Source organism: Chrysemys picta, chromosome 5, assembly GCF_011386835.1.
Source record: "Chrysemys picta bellii isolate R12L10 chromosome 5, ASM1138683v2, whole genome shotgun sequence".
Lineage (NCBI taxonomy): Eukaryota > Metazoa > Chordata > Testudines > Emydidae > Chrysemys > Chrysemys picta.
The window spans coordinates 24948181-24965776 of record NC_088795.1 but is presented as its reverse complement, the minus strand read 5'-3'; the positions used below and the strand labels follow the sequence as shown (position 1 = coordinate 24965776).

Here is a 17596-nt window from a genome sequence, read left to right as displayed (position 1 = left end):
AGAAGCAAGAGGAAGACCGAGAACAGGTCCATTATTCAACAAGAAGGGAAAGACCAAAGTGTTAAATGCTTTTTTTTTTGTTTCAATTTTCACCAAAAAAGTTAGCCGTGATTGGATGACTAGCATAGTGAATATCAGTGTAAATGGGGTAGGATCTAGGGCTAAAATAGAAAAAGAACAAATTAAGAATTACTTAGACAAGTTAGATGGCTTCAGGTTGGCAGGGCCCGATGAAATACATCCTATGTTACTTAAGAAACTGGCTGAAGAGATCCGAGACATTAGCAACTATCTTGGAGAGCTTGTGGAGGATGAGAGAGATCCCAGAGGATTGGAAAAAGGCAAATATAGTACCCATCTATACAAAGGGGAATATGGACAACCCAGGGAATTATAAACTAGTCATCTTAACTTTGATACCAGGAAAGATAATGGAGCAAATAATCAATTTGTAAGCACCTAGAACAAAATAAAGGTGATAAGTAACTGTCAACATGGATTTATCAAATATGAATGATGTCAAACCAACCTAATATCCTTCTTTGAAAAGGTAACAAGCCTTGTGGCTAGGGGGAAAGGAGCAGATCTCAACTTTAATAAGTCCTTTGATATTCTCTCACATGACCTTATAAACAAACTAGAGAAATATAGCCTAGACAGACCTATTATAAGGTGGGTGCATAACTAGTTGGAAAAGAGTACTTGGAGAATAGTTATCAATGGTTCACAATTAAGCTGCAAAGGTATATTGAGTGGGGTCCAGCAGGATCTCTCCTGGCTCTGGTTCTAATCCAGGGCCGTCTCTGGCTTTTTTGCCGCCCCAGGCAAAAAAGCCTCCCGCCGTCCACCGCCCCCAGCGGGGAGCGTGGCAGGGGAGGGCGCCGAGCCCGGCCGCGGGCCCGCTCTCCCTGACCGGCCAGAGCACCGGGGGGAGGGCGGCGAGCCAGGCTGCGGACCTGCTCTCCCCGACAGGCCGGAGTGCCGGGAGAAGGGCGGAGAGTCCGGCCGTGGCTCCACTCTCCCCGACCGGCCAGAGCACCGGAAGGAGGGCGGAGTGCCCGGCTGGGGCTCCGCTCTCCCCGGTGGCCAGAGCGCCGGGGGGAGGGCGGCGAGCCCGGCCGTGGCTCTGCTCTCGGGCCGGAGCGCCGTGCCACCCCCCTCCAGGTGCCTCCCCAAGCACATGCTTGGTGGGCTGGTGCCTGGAGCCAGCCCTGTTCTAATCAATATCTTCATAAATGATTTGGATAATGGCATAGAGCAGCGGTTCTCAACAGAAGGGCTGCGGACCCCGTGGTTAAAACCCAGAGCCTGAGCGCCAGCACCTGCCGCTGGGTTAAAGCCCCGATCCCTGGCACCCCCCGCGGGGCTGAAGCCAGGAGCAGCAGGGCTGAATGCTGGAGCCCCAAGCCCTGGTACTCCCCACGGGGCAGAAGCCCTGAGCCCATGGGCAAAGTTGGGGGGGACACAGGAGGGACACAGGTTGGAGGCGGCAGCTGCTGCTCTGGCTGGTGCCATTGAGCAGATAGCCAAGGTGTTCCCTTGTCTCCTGCTGCTGCAGAGGGTTGAAACGTCTCCTCAGCTCCCAGCCCCCTTTGCTCACGCAGCCGGTAAGAGCCGTCTGGGCAGGGGGACCCGGCTTCGTGGCTGGCAGAGTCCTCGGGGAGCAGCTACCGCAGGGGGAGCCCTTCTGGCACACAGCACCTAGCTACACTCCTGCCTGTACCCTGAGCTACCCCCCTCCCTGCACACAGCCCCTAGCTACACCTCCCTGCACCCTGAACTATCCCCCTGTCCTCACACAGCCCTGAGCTACCCCCTGTCCTCACACAGCCCCGAGCTACCCCGTCTGCACACAGCCCTGAGCTACACCTCCCTGCACCCTGAGCTACTCCCCTACCCACACACAGCCCCGAGCTACCCCGTCTGCACACAGTCCCGAGCTACACCTCCCTGCACCCTGAGCTATCAGGGGGTAGAGGTGGCGCTCCCTCCCTGGACCCCACCATGCAGAGCTGTCTTGACCACCATTGGCCTCCGCCCACCCAAAATAGAAGTCAAACTACACCTATGCCTGAGCCCCACAACCCAGAACCCGAAGTCCTCCCCTCCCCCCCGGCCCTGGAGTTTTTGTAGCATGTTGTGGGGGCATAGAGAGAACACTTATAAAGTTTGTGCATGATGCCAACCAGGAAGGAGTTGCAAGCACTTTGGAAGACAGGATTAGAATGCAACATGATCTTTTGGAGAAATGGTTTGAAATAAATAGGATGAAACTCAATGAGTCAACAGTGTACCACTGTTGCAAAAAAGTGATCATCATTCTGGGATGTATTAGTAGGAGCATTGTAAGCATGCCATGAGAAGTAGTTCTTCCACCCTACTCAGCACTGAGAAGTACTCAATTGGAGTACTTTGTCCAGTTCTGGGCAGTGGGCACCATACTTCAGGAAAGATGTGGACAAATTGGAGAAAGTCCAGAGGAGAGCAACAAAATGACCTCTGAGGAAAGACTGAAAAAATTGGGTTTGTTTAGTCTGGAGATGAGAAGACTGATGGGGGACATAAGTCTTTAAGTATGTAAAAGGTTGTTACAAAGAGGAGGGTAATAAATTGTTTTTCTTAACCATCGAGGACAGGACAAGAAGTAATGGGCTTAAACTGCAGCAGGGGAAAATTAAGCTAGACATTAGGAAAAACTTCCTATCAGGATAGTTAAGCATTGTAACAAATTACCTAGGCAGGTTGTATAATATCCATTATTGAAGGATGTTAACAACAGATTAGACAAATAGCTGTCAGGGATGGTCTAGATAATACTTAGCAAAGTGTCTTCCAGTCTTACATTTGTAGATTAACTTGGCAGGTCTATTTTTATTCTCTTTGACAGAATACAAAGTACGAAGATTATGAAAAGTCTGATCAAACCATCAAGAATTTTTGGGCTTTGTTTCATGAACTCCCAGAAGAAAAGAAGAAGAATTTTCTTGGTAATAAAACAGGCACTTTAAATAATGCACTAAATATTATTCCATCTAAGGCTAATATAGAGCCAGTGGAGGTGATGGGTCATGAATCAGCATGCAGTTGAGGCAGGAGGTATTTGATTAGCTTCACAGCAATTACCTCATGAGAGTATTTGACTGAGTATAAATGGAAGAATATCTACTTAATTCTTCATCAGTGTAACCCCATTGACTTCAATAGGATATAAATGAAAGAATGTGACACTGGATACTAGTAGAATAATGAGCTACAGCCACAGCAAAAAATCAGGTAGTTCTGCTGGAAATATTTTAGAAGTATGTGTTAGTGGTTAGAGCAGAGGACTAGGAGTCAAGACTTCTGCCTTTTTCCCCCAGCTCCCTCTTTGATTGGATTAACTGACTTCATAGTAGAGCTGGGTGCAGATTTCTGTTAAAATATTTTTTCCCAACAGAAAATGCCATTTCTACAGGCAAAACTTAAATTTTGCTGACACTCTTTGATTTTCCAGGAAAATCTAAACAAAATGTTTTGGGTCAGGTAGACCCCAATTGAACATTTTGATGTTTTTAAATGAATCAAAAGGTTTAGTTTCAGGTCAGTTTAGCATTAATCTCTGCTCACCTGAGCAGCCCTAGAGCATTATGGAATATGTCGTTCAGTTGCCCCATACCCCCATTTTCTTTTTTGGGCAAGTGCTCCCTGGCTGGACTCCCATGATGCACCATAATGGTTCAACCAGCGGGGAGACTGTGATGCATCATGCGAGATGCAGTCCAGACAGGGAGCCCTGTCCATAGAGGAGAATGGGGGCATTACACACTTGCACTACAACTCCCATGAGGTGCTGTGACAGCTTGGGAAGGCCCCAAATTATGTTGAACCAAGTCAAAATGGAACCTTTTAATTTGGTTCACCAAACCAAAATGAAATGTTTCAAATTTGAGAGTGCTGAAACATTGAATTTTGATTGAAAATGTTGAACAAAATGTGTAGACATTTCCTAATTGAAATGTTTATGAACTTTCCAGTCCATGAAAAAAATTGAAATTTGGACTTTTTTTCCTGATTTGGGATGACAACAAATGTCAAAATATCAGAAATTCCCCACAGGACAGAAATTCTGCTAGATTTACTAATTAATCTCTCTCTCCAAGGTATTTGAAGACATCTATCACCATAGTACCTTACTGCAGGATAACCACAGATAGAAATTCCCATGTGTCTTTTTGTATTTAATTTTATAAATTTTGAGGTGAAATTGTGGCACATCTCAGAAGGAGGGGACATAAAAGAGATGGCTTGGTCGGGGCCTAAGAGGAGTCCTTGATTATGGGAATGGTCCTTACTGACACAAGTAGGCCCTGCTTTATCCAGAATGTTGCTGGATCAGGTTCGTAGTTTTTAAGCACAGAAAGCCTAGCCTAGCCTTTCTAACTTAAAAAATCTTTTTGATTAAAAAAGAAAAGAAGGGATCATGGTCATTATAAGTCGGCAAGTTAAAGGATTCAAAATACGCAAGTACACTAAGTGTAAAACAAAAAACACAAAACAAATAGCTTATACAATTACTTGTATATTTACTTTGTGATTCTCTGCCCCCTTCCACTCCCCAATAATATTATCTTTGTGTGTTTTCTGTCTGTATCTTGTTGACTTTTTTTTCCTCCCCTCAGCTTTTCTGACAGGAACGGATCGAATCCCTGCCGAAGGGATGAGACATTTTCAATTCACTATTGCAGACTTTCAAAAAGAAAACCCAGACCTTTTCCATCCTATTGCCAATACCTGCTATCACATCTTGAAGCTCCCAAGATACAGCAATGAAGAGATCCTTCGGGAAAAGTTCCTGAATGCCTTAGAGTTTTATGAAAAATTTAGCCTATCATAAATTGTGGCCAAGAGCAATTTAAAAAACATTTTTCATGTCTTACTTGCAATAGTCTTCTATTGTTAGCTTTTGTGGGAGGAGAAGCCACCAAATCCTGTCTTTTATTTGTACTGCACCTTAAAAACATTCAGATTCATTCATCCATTGGGATTGCACTTTAACAAAGGAGGTGATTCTCAGGCCTGCAGTCAAAGTACCTAACATTGTAGAACAGGTTTGTAAAAAGACACTGAACTAACTAACCAAATGCAACGTTGACTAAACAAAAATGTATTATTGTTATTGGTTAAATTTTCCCTGCATAATCTCTTACAATGGATATAAACTGTGTGTGTGTGTGTGTGTGTGTGTGTGTGAATATATATATATATATATAGAGAGAGAGAGAGAGAGAGAGAGAGAGTGTGATTGATTTTGTGATATGACAGGTGTATATATACTACATAGGAATTTCAAAGGTACCTAATGGATTTAAATGCCCAATTCTCCTAGAATTTCATTTGGATTTGGGTGAATGAGTCTCTTAGGTTCCACTGCAAATCCCAGCCTTAATATGTATCTAAAGAAAACGTTGTAATTAATTATATAATGGTATATACAATAGGTTGACAATGTATATAATAGGTACCTTTAACCTGAGTGCTACCTAATGAACTGCAGTGTTAGGCAAAATCACCCTCCCGGTTTTAACTCTCATGCTTCCTACATTCCCAGCATTTAAAAGAATCTTGCTGTTTCACAGATGTTTCTGGCTGGGGTTTTCAAAGGAGCATAAGGGAGCTAGACACCCAACTCCCAATTAATTCTAATGGGAAATGGGCAACTGACTCCTGTGGCCACTTGGAAAGTCTCCAGCATACGGAGCGGTCTCCACATTCAGCGAACAAGAGGTTCATTGGATGCTGGGAGGAGGGGTTGGTAAAGACAGTGATGACTCTGTCACTCTACAGTGTTCTTATTTGACATGGGCCTGATTACTCGGCAATATAAGTCACTATCTTTGCCAGTTGCAGAAGCCTGAATTGTGTTCACATGGTGACCTCAAGAAGCAGAGATTCTCCATACTTTGTATCTTTATAGAACCAACACACTGTCAATGCATTCTTAATACACCTCTACCCCGATACAACACGACCTGATATAACACGAATTTGGATATAACGCGGTAAAGCAGTGCTCCGGGGCGGCGGGGCTGCGCACCCCGGCGGATCAAAGCAAGTTCAATATAACGTGGTTTCACCTATAACACGGTAAGATTTTTTGGCTCCCGAGGACGGCGTTATATCGAGGTAGAGGTGTAGTAGTCATGCCAAGGGGAAAGGAGGATGAAATTTCCACTGATCAGAAATATTAGTGATGAGTTCTCTAGCCTTACCCACTACCTAAGGGGGCCTGAACCTGCAAATTCGTACTTGACTGAGCAGTCCATACTCTCACAAGCACTGCCTTTGACTCCCCCAAGTAAGAGTTTTCAGGATCAGGACCTAACATGGAAAATATTTTATATTCTGTCAGTCATTTCCAGGCTTAGCTAAAAGCTATATTTTTAAAGCATTAATGCAAGGGCCTTGCATTCCCAACAAGCTGTAAACTTCTTATTTTAATGTAAGTAGTTTTTTAAAGAAGATGTGTGGTGTCCTAAGCAAATAGATTTCATTTTCAAAAGCACGATTTTTTAAAAATAAATGTCACTGCTACCATAAGTTAAACTCTTAGGGTGTTTTACTGGTCCTTTTGCCAAATGTTGTGTTGAAATAAATGATGATAGGCTTTCATATTTACAGCTGACAGTGTTTTTCTTTGTTGTACAACTGCCGGTGTACTGTTGTGTTTCCTTGCTTTTCTCTCTTCGTAAAGTGCATTTTGAGCAGCGGTCACAATAAGAAGTGAAGGCTGAGCTAAGAGTGCTTAAGTCCATTATGTGCAACATAATTATGTTTCTGATCCAATTTCCTATTACGTTAGTAAGCCAGGTCAAGTCCGTTGCTGTGTGGTGAGATATTTGCTTTATACTGATATGTAAATCTAGGACAAACATTAGATACAGTATTCTTCACTTCCTGTCCTAAACTGTTCTGTGTTGCTGCTGTGTGCTGCACAAACCCAATGTTTTGCTCCAGAGGCAGCTGCATTTCAGTGATAAGTCAGGTGATTCCTGTATAGGTCTGGCCCCACACTCCCTTTGCTTCTGTCAATGCAGAGTAAACTAAACTCTTGGATCTGAGTAGGGTCACAGGGGGAGCACTAGCTCTACACATGCCTCCAGATTCCCACAGAAACTTCTCTGTGGGACAGGCAGGCCTGGCTATTCTCTTTGGCATCCTGCTCCTTCCTCCTAAAACTGTAGGCCAAAGCAAAGCAAGTGCTATATGTTGTGATGCCTCCTCCCACACATACCCCCTATAGGAGTTTCAGAGAGGAGCAGCGGCTGAAGTCCCTGGCTCTGTCACTCCTAGAGGAGATAGGTTGCCATGGTGTTGTAGGAGGCGAAGTGGAAGCGTGTGATGAAACTGGCAGGACCCTGTGCCACTTTTATACACTGCACTTTCTTTCATCGTAGTGAGGAGATTTAATTGGGATGAACGTCCTGCAATATAGTATTCCCAAATCCTAACCAAGCTGGGACTCCCACTCAGCTTTCCTCAAAGCACCACCCCAGGCCAGCCTGCTGCTGATCTGCTTGTTTCTTTCCTTTTATATTTTCTGATTCTACACTAGGGCTTGGAAATTCTGAGTGATTGTAAGTACTGTGCAACTATACGAAAGAGGTTTTCTGTTTGGATTTCACAGTAACCCGTTGCAGATTAAATGATTATAGGTTTATTTGCAGCATGCAGGAATTTCCTCCAACTTGTATGATGCAACCGGGCATGAGAGATAAAGCCTGGAGTAACTTGAAAGGTTATTTTTAATTCATCCTCAAATAAGCCCTAATCTTATAAAAATAGACTCCCTTACAAACAGTACTTTGGGCATCAAGTTGTGTCTACATTATAACTCATTATTTGGTACATTACCACAAAAAAAAAAATCCAGAGAAGCTGAACCTATTTTAAGACATTAATTCAAAAAAGTCTGTGTAGGCCAGAGAAAGTGTATGAAACCCAGATTAGAAAGTGTTTTTTGAGACTCTTCTTCCTGTCTGAATGTCTGATTATCACATTTAAAGAAGCCTAATGCCGTTTGCAGAGAATAGCTGGTTTTGTCAGGCATCCTTTTAGAACAAAATCTCCTTGGAGTTTCTAGGTCAAGATAAGCCAAAGGGTGTGAGATGTGCTCTGTGAAGAGGTTTAGCCAGGGGTGGGGAATGGATGTTCTGGAGGAAAGGCTGTGAAGGGCTGGCAGAGAGCCACTGGACCACTTGCACACACAACTACAGCTGCAGCACTGGTTAGCATAACCTCGGCTTTGCTGTGGAGATCCTGTACGGGATACAGGCATAATAGTCTGTCACTCTTGGTAAATCTCCCCCAAAAAGGAGGTAGCTATACCATGGAAGGAATACAGAAAAAAAAAACATAACTGGGTTCATTCCCTCCAGTGACAAAGAGACTTATGGTCAGCTCAGGGTTATTACTCCCACACAAGATAGCTCTCATGCACGTTTATGGATGATGGGTGAATAATGTCTGGCTTATGTCAGACAGCATCTTCTCCCATTAGATTAAGAGTTCTGCCTTCAGTCTATTCCCCCCCCCCCAACTCTGGGTCATTCTTACTTTGAGTCACTTGCTGGCTGACCGATTCCTCCAGGGACTAGAGACATCAATGCATGTCTGCCAAGGACCATCTACCACAACTATAATAGAAGTTTTTAATCTGCCTTCATTCCAGGTCTAAAAGCTTTCTGTTCCAACATGCATATAAGGCTTGTTTTATTTCTTCTGAGACAATGCAGGGACAATATGGATGAGAAAAGGCCTGTGCACTTATGTGCTAAGACACTGTAAGGGGAAATAATTCCCACGATTAGAGGCTAAATAAAGAAATACAATTAAAAAAAAACAAACAATAAGCCACCAGACACAAGAAATAATATTAATTTTAACAAGAGAGGACAGAGAGTGTTGGAAACGTAGGGGCCCAAATTCTCTGCTGCACGGAGTTTCTGTGTGGCACAGCAGAGGGGGCCGCTCCTTGAATCTCAGGGTAGATCTGAACCCATGGTTGGTTAGAGCAGCAACTAGGCTGCTCTAACTTATGGCAGCTGACTGCAGCAGTTGGAGCTCAATGCACTCTTGTACATCCGTGCCCCCTCACAAATCTTTCTCCCCCATTCCGCAGGAATTCTCAGCTAGCCAGATCTGGCTGCTTCCTGGCCTTTTGTGTACCACCAGAGAAAAAGCAAAGGGGCCAGAATGCGCAAGAGAATCTGCCCTCTAACATATACCAGTTAATGAATGTTGGTGCTCTGATGTTTCTGTAAAAAGCTAGTAGAAGATGGGATGAAAATTACAAGCAAGGAGGAAAGCAGGCAAGAAATCTGTGAACTGACTAATCTGAGACAAACCAATAAAATGTAAAAATACGTGACACACACGCTGCACCAGTATGGATGACCTAGCTGTCAATCTATCAAGCATCCAATCACACTGCCTAAGCCCTGGTACAAAATAAAGGATCAAATTGATTTAACTACAGAAGACTGCTGTTGTGCTGAACTACTCTTACCTAGTTGGATGGATTTTTTTTATTTGTCTGAAGTTTTCCTTTTCTGCCTGTGAATGGCTCATACGTTCTTCAGTCCTCCATTGTGGCAAAGCTCATGCAAAGAGATGGGAATTATGCGGTGATCAGAACATACACAGTATTTCTAACCCCAAATATTCAAGGAGAATGAGTCAGCCTGCACCCAACAAAATAATAACTGCCTTATAAATCAGGAGATTTTAAAGTAAAATCATATAATTTAGATAATTTTTCTTTATCTTCAGGTTTTGAGTCTTTAGGGTGCACTCAGGTCACATTCTCAAGCTTTTTTCAGAAAGCCCCAGTGCTAGAGAAACCTGCTCTTTAGAAAAGGAAGCTGGGAGTCTCATGTCTTCATTAGCTCGGGCTTTAGTTAGCTTGGGATTGTTCTGATCTCTTCTGGGAGTCAGTTCCTTAGTGCAGAGTCCTCCGTTGAAAAGCTCTGACCCTGCAAGCTGCACTGTGGGCCTCAACAGTTTCACCAGCCCTGATGATTACAGCTGTGTCGATGGTTCCTGGCAAGAAGGTCTTAGAATGCCCGCCCCAGGCTCCTTTTGGATCAGTTTTCTGCTTGATTTTGGGGAATACAAACATACATTGTTTTTGGAATGATTTTAATATTACTTTCAAGTGATACTACATGAACGCTGGCATCTTTTCTCTTACTGCTGCATACTGAGAAAGCTGATCATCTGGCTAACCAGCACCTTTGTGCAATTGGCACTAAAAACTGGATTTAAAACGGGGCTGTTCCTCTTCCCTTCCCTCCCTTTTTTTGGTCACTTGGCTTCTGAGGGCAGGGATTGTGTTTTCATATTGAATGGATAGTAGCTAGCACTAGCAAGTTACAGCAATGAGAATCAGGATAATTGTTTGGCTACTAATAACATGCTTAACTTTGCATGCTAGGATTCAGGCCAGATCCTCAGCTGGTATAAATCAACAATCAGTTAAAAGTGCTACACTGATTTACATCAGCTGAGGATCTGCTAATCAAATGTCATGCTTCTGGGTGCAAGCTGATCATCACAGTAGTCAGGAAGGAACTTACCCCAGATACAGCATTGAATGATTACCTAGATAGCTATCAAGCTACCAGGAAGAGCATGTTGGTTAGGTTTGTGTGTATTTTTACTTTGCTTTGGCCTGCCTCTAAAGAATTAGGTATTAGCTACGGCTGAAGGAGAGACAGAAGATTTAATGACTTGATGCAGTATGACATCTCCTACGTTCCTAAGTAATAATGACCAATCACAGACCAATGCTATATCTGCATGAAAATACAGCCTGCAACTATGAATTCCTGGGTCAAGAGATATGATACTCTACATCACCATGGAGACAACATGAGCCGAAAGGTAAAAAATAGAAACTGTAACATTCCACAAACTATGGAAGGTCAGATTCTTAACTGGGCCAAATAAACCATAGGAGTAGAGGGAAGAGCACAAAAGATGTTTGTGGCTCCCTGATGCTGGGGCAGGATCTGCCCTGGCCAAGTCCCTAATGTGGTTTAGAGCAGCCCCAGGCAATTATTTTCCACCAGTTCCTTTTAAAAACATAATTCCCTCAAAATATGAACAGTACCTGCTTGCCTCCCTAAATCAGAAGTCTCCAACAGCTCTCCCATAACAGTCCTTCATGGATAGAAATCACATCTGATTGTGCTGACAACTGTGGTTTTTTGCACCACAGAGAGGTCAGCCCTGGATCAGCTATTACTCAAGCTGGTATCCTGCATGGTAGGAGAAAGATGGTCTGGCCAAAAGTACCCAGGCTCTGGAGTATCTGTAATCCTCCTCTCACATACAACCTGTCTCTTTTCCCCTCCAGGCTGGAAAATAGGTGTCCAGACTTTAATTGACTCATATGGATAAGAACAAAGAGAACTGAAATGGTATTTAAAGAGAACTGTAGGGATTGGAACTTAGGAATGGAAGCTAAAAACAGCAGCATGCTAAACCTGCAGCTGCCACAGGCTCACCATATGCCTCCCAGAGTCAGTTTGCATCTTGAGAAACTGGTAGCTCATTGAAATGAAGCCTCTTAGAGATCTCCCTATCATTAATGGTTGTCCCACTGCTGAAGGAGCATATTTCCTCTATAATAACTCCTATTTCACAGGGGGATTTAGAGAGTTATTTTAGTACCTATTTGTGAAGTGTTTTGAAGAAGAGTAGTGCTATTCAGATGCCTAAGTAGTAGTATGATCACCAGATAAGTCACAGTTACAAATTCATACCATGTACAAAGATGGAAGAAGTGCAATCAACATTGGACTCTGAAACACACAGTGAAGATACATATCTATTGGAAAGAGCTTTACAGAATAGATGAATGCTGCTACCTCATCACCTTTCTTGAACCTAAATTGCATTTGGAACAGCAACCCCACCTTGGGATGTGTTAGACAATATCAATTTCCTCCTCTTCAGTTGTGAATTCAACTCCAGACCTCTTAAAAACAGGCCAAGGTAACTAGCTTCTCTGGGCCAGCATTCCATCTGCAGAGCTAGTTGGCTGCAGTGAGGAATGCATTGTCTTAAGCTGATGGCTGTGTCAAGTATCCCTCCCCTCAGCTTAGGGTGATCAGACAGCAAGTGCAAAAAATCCGGACGGTGGTGGTGGTGGTGGGGGGATAATAGGCGCCTATATAAGACAAAGCCCCAAATATTGGGACTGTCCCTATAAAATTGGGCCATCTGGTCACCTTACCTCAGCTTGTATGAAAACCAGGCTGTCTAAAAAGCAATTCACACTTGCATTTAAAAACATCACTGTACTGTTTTAATTGTTCATGTTCATAATAGCTGCATGATCTATTCAGAAGTGAGATAGTCAGAGACCTCTGCTAATTATATTTCAGCGGTAGGGAAACATCCACAGCTTGCTGAAGACAATAATCCCTGAGTCAAGGTCTGGTTCCTCTGTAATGACCAGCACTGCTGGAATCTAATATATGTAGATTGATTTTTCAGAATTACACGTGGAAATATAAAGAAGAGTCAAACATTTCCCAGCATGTACTGCTCTTCACTCAAGTGAGGCTATAATAAACTATTAAGGATCATATTATTAATGGTATTTAGGCACCTAATATACAGATAGGTGCCTAGTGGGATTTTAAAAATGCCTAGGTCTCTAATGCCTATTGATTTTTGACATCTTTAGGTGCCTAAATACCTTTGAAAATAACTAAAGCACTACAAAATTGAGTGTAGACTAGGCCTGGATTTTTTGTTGTAGAAAATGTATACACATGCCATGATATCTCATTGTCGAGTAATTGCATCGGAATGCCAAAGAGAAGGTGAGTGGGTGTCAACGCTCACCAGCCTGTCATATGCAGACTGAAAAAACAGATGAAGAAAGTCTGCAGCACATGGAAACCTGAGCTCAGGATGCAAGAAATATATGAACATAACAGTAAAAAGAAGAGCAGTGGGAAGAGAGATTATTTTATTTATTATTTTAGTTATCGGTACTGCAGTAGCTTTGAAGGATCTCCATCAACTTGAAACCTAGCCAATTAAAAACATACTTTAAAAATAGTTTCAGGTGTTACATTTGCCTTGAGTTCCTCTCACAAATGTTTTGGTTTTATAATCACATTTTCCTATACTTCTGACGGTTTCCTTCTCCTCTTATAGCTCCATCAAAGACCCATGCAAACAAAGGAAATTAACAGTATATGGGAGAAAAACACAGAAATTGACTAAACACAAAGTGCTTCTAAATCACAAAGTCAACAAAGCAATAAATAAATAAAAAGAGAAATATATTTTTCCTCTAATCCCTTATTTATAGTAATCTAGAGGCAACTTGTAATAACAGTACATGAAACATTTTCAGGTAGAAGTGTAATTTTTAAGTTGATGGTATACTTTTAAGCAAAATAAGTGTGCTAAATGCAATATATAAGGGTAGAACCAATTAATGTAGAACCCTGGAAACTGCAAGGGAAAGAAAGACTGTAGATATTGGGCCTTATTTCCAAAAGGGGCCTCCTTTTGTGCCCATGCAAACATGTGTGTCATTGTTCAAACACTAACATTTATTATGACACCTTAAGTGGCACATAAGCGGTGTCGGTCCTCTGCACAGGGGTGATTTTAATATTGAGAGCCAGACTTGAAAAAAGACTATGGAACCTGGCCTATAAAGTATAGACCCCTTCACCTCCCACTGAAATGCAATTACCCTTTGGGAGGAATGCAGCAGCTTTTAGACAGCCCAAAGCAATATTGCACAACAATTTAAAATCAGAAAATGAATAATCAGTAGTTATAGCTGTGTTCTCACTTGAATCCCCCCTCCTCCCCCCCCAGTTTACAATTTGGCTGAAACTCGGTAAAAAAAAATCTGAGCCTCAGGGCAAATGTCTCCAGATACTCCAAAAATTAAAAGATAAAAAAGGGGAATAATCACTTTGACATGATGTTGTTATAAAAGAAGTGATGTTTCATGCTCATACAACTAAAAATAATATTTGGACAGAAACAGAGAAAAGGTGAATCTCACTGGAATAAAATATTTTTATTTATAGATAAAGGCTCCAATTCTGCAAAAATGTATGCACATGCTTAACTTTGCACATTTCAGTAATCTCATTGCTTTAAGTACAATTAGTGATGTGCTTAAAGTTAAACATTAGCTGTATGCAGGATTGGGTGGGATTGCTAACAGGGTGACATTTTCAAACATACTCAGCTTTGAAGTCAATGGGAGTTTTACTACTGATTATCCCCAGAGGGCACAAAAGACAGGGAATGCTGCTTAGAACATAAGAACGGCCATATTGGGTCAGACCAAAGGTCCATCTATCCCAGTATCCTGTCTTCCGACAGTGGTCAATGCCAGATGCCCCAGAGGGAACGAACAGAATAGGCAATCATCAAGTGATCCATTCCCTGTCACTCATTCCCAGCTTCTGGCAAACAGAGGTTAGGGACACCATCCCTGCCCATCCTGGCTAATAGCCATTGATGGACCTATCCTCCATGAATGCATCTAGTTCTTTTTGAACCCTGTTATAGTCTTGGCCTTCACAACATCCTCTGGCAATGAGTTCCACAGGTTAACTGTGTGTTGAGTAAAGAAATATTGTCTTTTGTTTGTTTTAAACCTGCTGCCTATTAATTTCATTTGGTGACCCTAGTTCTTGTGTTATGAGGAGTCAATAAATAACAAGTTTCAGAGTAGCAGCCGTGTTAGTCTGTATCCGCAAAAAGAACAGGAGTACTTGTGGCACCTTAGAGACTAACAAATTTATTAGAGCATAAGCTTTCGTGGACTACAGCCCACTTCTTCGGATGCATATTTTTTAATAAATAACAAATAACACTTCCTTATTTACTTTCTCCACACCAGTCATGATTTTATAGACCTCTAGCATATCCCCCCTTAGTCGTCTCTTTTCTAAGCTGAGAAGTCCCAGCCGTTTCATACATCTAATAATTTTTGTTGCCCTTTTCTGAACCTTTTCCAATTCTATCATATCATCCCCCTTCTTGAGATCCTGCACAAAATCCCACCATCTGAGTTCCATGGGGCTCTGCCAGGTTTATGGGGGAAGGAGGAGTGGAGTCACTCTCTTTCACCCCTTTCTCAGCAGAGGAGACGTAAGCAGCAGAGCTCCGTGCCAGAATTAATGCTGCTTGAAGCAAATGCCCAGGGTTGAGTGGCTTCTACATCCTCACTCACTGCCCTTCTATCCAGGGGGCAATCTGCAGTAAACTCCTTGAGATGAAACAAGTGGAGATTTCTTGTCCCTCCGGTTTCTCTTGGGGTGCACACCAGGACAATGGCAGCAGCAGGTACATTTAAAGACAGAGATCTTCCCCAATGCAGTTGTAAAATGCTTCCTTCGAGAGCTCATGAAAACTTGCCTATCACAATCAGAAATTTTACTTTCAAGAAATTAAAAGCTGTATGCAGTGTGTTGTGCAAGGCATTGCCTGCCTGTGCCATATCCTCAGCACTTGTGCACGGGGGTGGACAGTCCACATGTTAGCCAACCTGTATGAAATCAGTGCAATTTCTGGTTAAAACAAACAACCTTTTGTGATTATTATGCAAATAATGAGGCTGCCAAGTCTGATTCACCCCCTGTGAGCCTTACACATGATCCTTTGCAAAAATACCAAACTGACTGGTGCCGTGGGGCATCCTAATTCAGCGAACTCAGTTTTTATCAGATATACGTGTAGTTATCCAGCCCTCTTTCTTGAATAGGGGCTTGTTCAGTGAGCACTCTGAGGCAGGGGTCTTGTGGAAAAAAACAGTACACCTCTACCCCGATATAACGCGACCCAATATAACACGAATTCGGATATAACATGGTAAAGCAGTGCTCAGGGAGGCAGGGCTGCACACTCCGGTGGATCAAAACAAGTTAGATATAAGATTTTTTGGCTCCCGAGGACAGCGTTATATTGAGGTAGAGGTGTACATGATCATAGAGAGATAAAGCGGGTGAGGTAATATCTTTTATTGGACCAAGAACAGCTCTGTGTGGCTTGAAAGTTTCTCTCTCTCACCAGCAGTAGTTGGTCCAATAAAAGATATTACCTCACCATGTCTCTCTAATATCCTGGGACCAACACAGCCACAACTACACTGTGTAGTGCACGATAGTTTAATTACTGATTGTATCATAATGCATGTGCAGAAGGAGGGTGAATTTAGGTTGCACAGGCAACTTTAATGCTGGCCTTTCCTAACTGTAGAGTGCTTGACTTTGTGTCTTTTCACATATTTAATGGAAAAGATATATTATAATATTTATCACATGATTTCTCACTTTACCCCTGCGATATCAGCTCTATACATGCAGTCTCGGTCTCCTGAGTGAACCCCAAACACTCTCATTTTGAAACCATAATGCTGGCTTTCCTCCTAGCATTTTATTTCACCCATTTAAAAGCCTGGGAGGAGATGCTGGAGCTCAGACCGTTTTCTATGTAGCTCCTCCCCACGTGCATGTGGAGCAGCCGCCCTATGAACATCGTCCCGCAGCCAATGATACTGATGTCACTACGTGCCCCCTGCACACTCCAGTTCTGCCAGGCTGAACAAATCGCTGTGTACCCTCGTCCTCCTCCCTCTCCTACCAAACCAGGCCTTAGCCCCACCCTTCCAGATCCCTTCTAGGACATGGCGATTGGTGCAGGCAGGAGAGTTTCTGGGGCCCCCATTGGACGTCTCGCCGTGCCTGTCACCGATGTCGGCCTGGCTGCTTCCTTGCTAGGGCTAGGGGAAAACTTCCTTATTATTGTTATTGTGGGTGACTCGCAGGGTAAGCCCGGCCCGAGCCAGAGGTGCAGCGCAGCTGGACGGAACGCGGGGAGCAGCTGCAGCCGCCGCAGGAGGTGAGTAGCGCTCGCTCGCTCGCAGCCAGTCCAGCCGGGCAGCCCTCCATGGCTGCGACCCCAGCTTGCTGCGGATTGCAGATCCCCCTGGCAGGCATTTTTGTCATGGGCTGGGGGGGAAGGCAGAGCCGCCGCGCTCAGCTTTCCGGGGGGTGGGCAGTGTTGGGAAGCTGTAACCAAGTCAGCCCCTCTACACCCTTTCCCCCAAGCTAGCTCTCCCCCCGGGGGATTTCCTGTGTCGCCAGTGGGGGTGGCTGCTGGGAGGGAGATAGGGAGATTATTGCTGGCTTTTATTAGCCAGAGATACAAGCAGGTTTGCCTGACTCTCCCCCTTGCACGTTTCTGTGCTTAAAGTGAAAAGGGCCAGGAAAAAGACCTCACCCAGTTCGGTATAGGCTGGGCTGTGCAAGGGACTAAACCAGCTCACTTCAGTGAGCCAACAGGGATTTGTGGGCTATGTACTCAGCTGCCGAGGAGAGCGAGCAAAGATCCTAACGCATGTAATCCGTGGTAGGCGGCTTCTTGCAAGCGGCTCCTTCTCTTCTCTGTAGCCTACCAGGGTTAGCAGCATTAGCATCCAGGCTTTTCCTGGGAGATAGGGGGTGTGCATTCAAAGGACTTGTCTGGGTGGTGTGGGGTTTTCACGGCTCTCCCGGAATTGTGG

General features: G+C 43.6%; 2 protein-coding genes across 10 annotated transcripts in view; both read left to right on the top strand.

Annotated features, from left to right (window-relative positions):
• The window catches only part of LOC101952491 (E3 ISG15--protein ligase HERC5), a 47912-nt gene extending 41264 nt beyond the window's left edge, over nt 1-6648 (top strand). For both annotated transcript variants that reach the window (XM_042856274.2, XM_065597522.1), the window contains 2 exons: nt 2888-2987; nt 4659-6648. In XM_042856274.2, the coding sequence (XP_042712208.2) occupies nt 2888-2987; nt 4659-4873 (315 nt within the window). In that variant the 3' untranslated portion in view covers nt 4874-6648. The remainder of the gene's footprint in view (nt 1-2887; nt 2988-4658) is intronic.
• Nucleotides 6649-16612: 9964 nt separating this feature from the next.
• HERC3 (HECT and RLD domain containing E3 ubiquitin protein ligase 3) overlaps nt 16613-17596 on the top strand; it is a 152755-nt gene continuing 151771 nt past the window's right edge. For 4 of the 8 annotated variants that reach the window (XR_010601701.1, XM_065597486.1, XM_042856413.2 and 1 more), the window contains exon 1: nt 16772-16932. The gene's annotated coding sequence lies outside the window, so the exon portion shown is untranslated. Of the gene's footprint in view, nt 16933-17596 lie in introns of all 8 variants that reach the window. The other 4 variants (XR_006175926.2, XM_005292002.5, XR_010601700.1 and 1 more) reach the window with 3 other exon arrangements.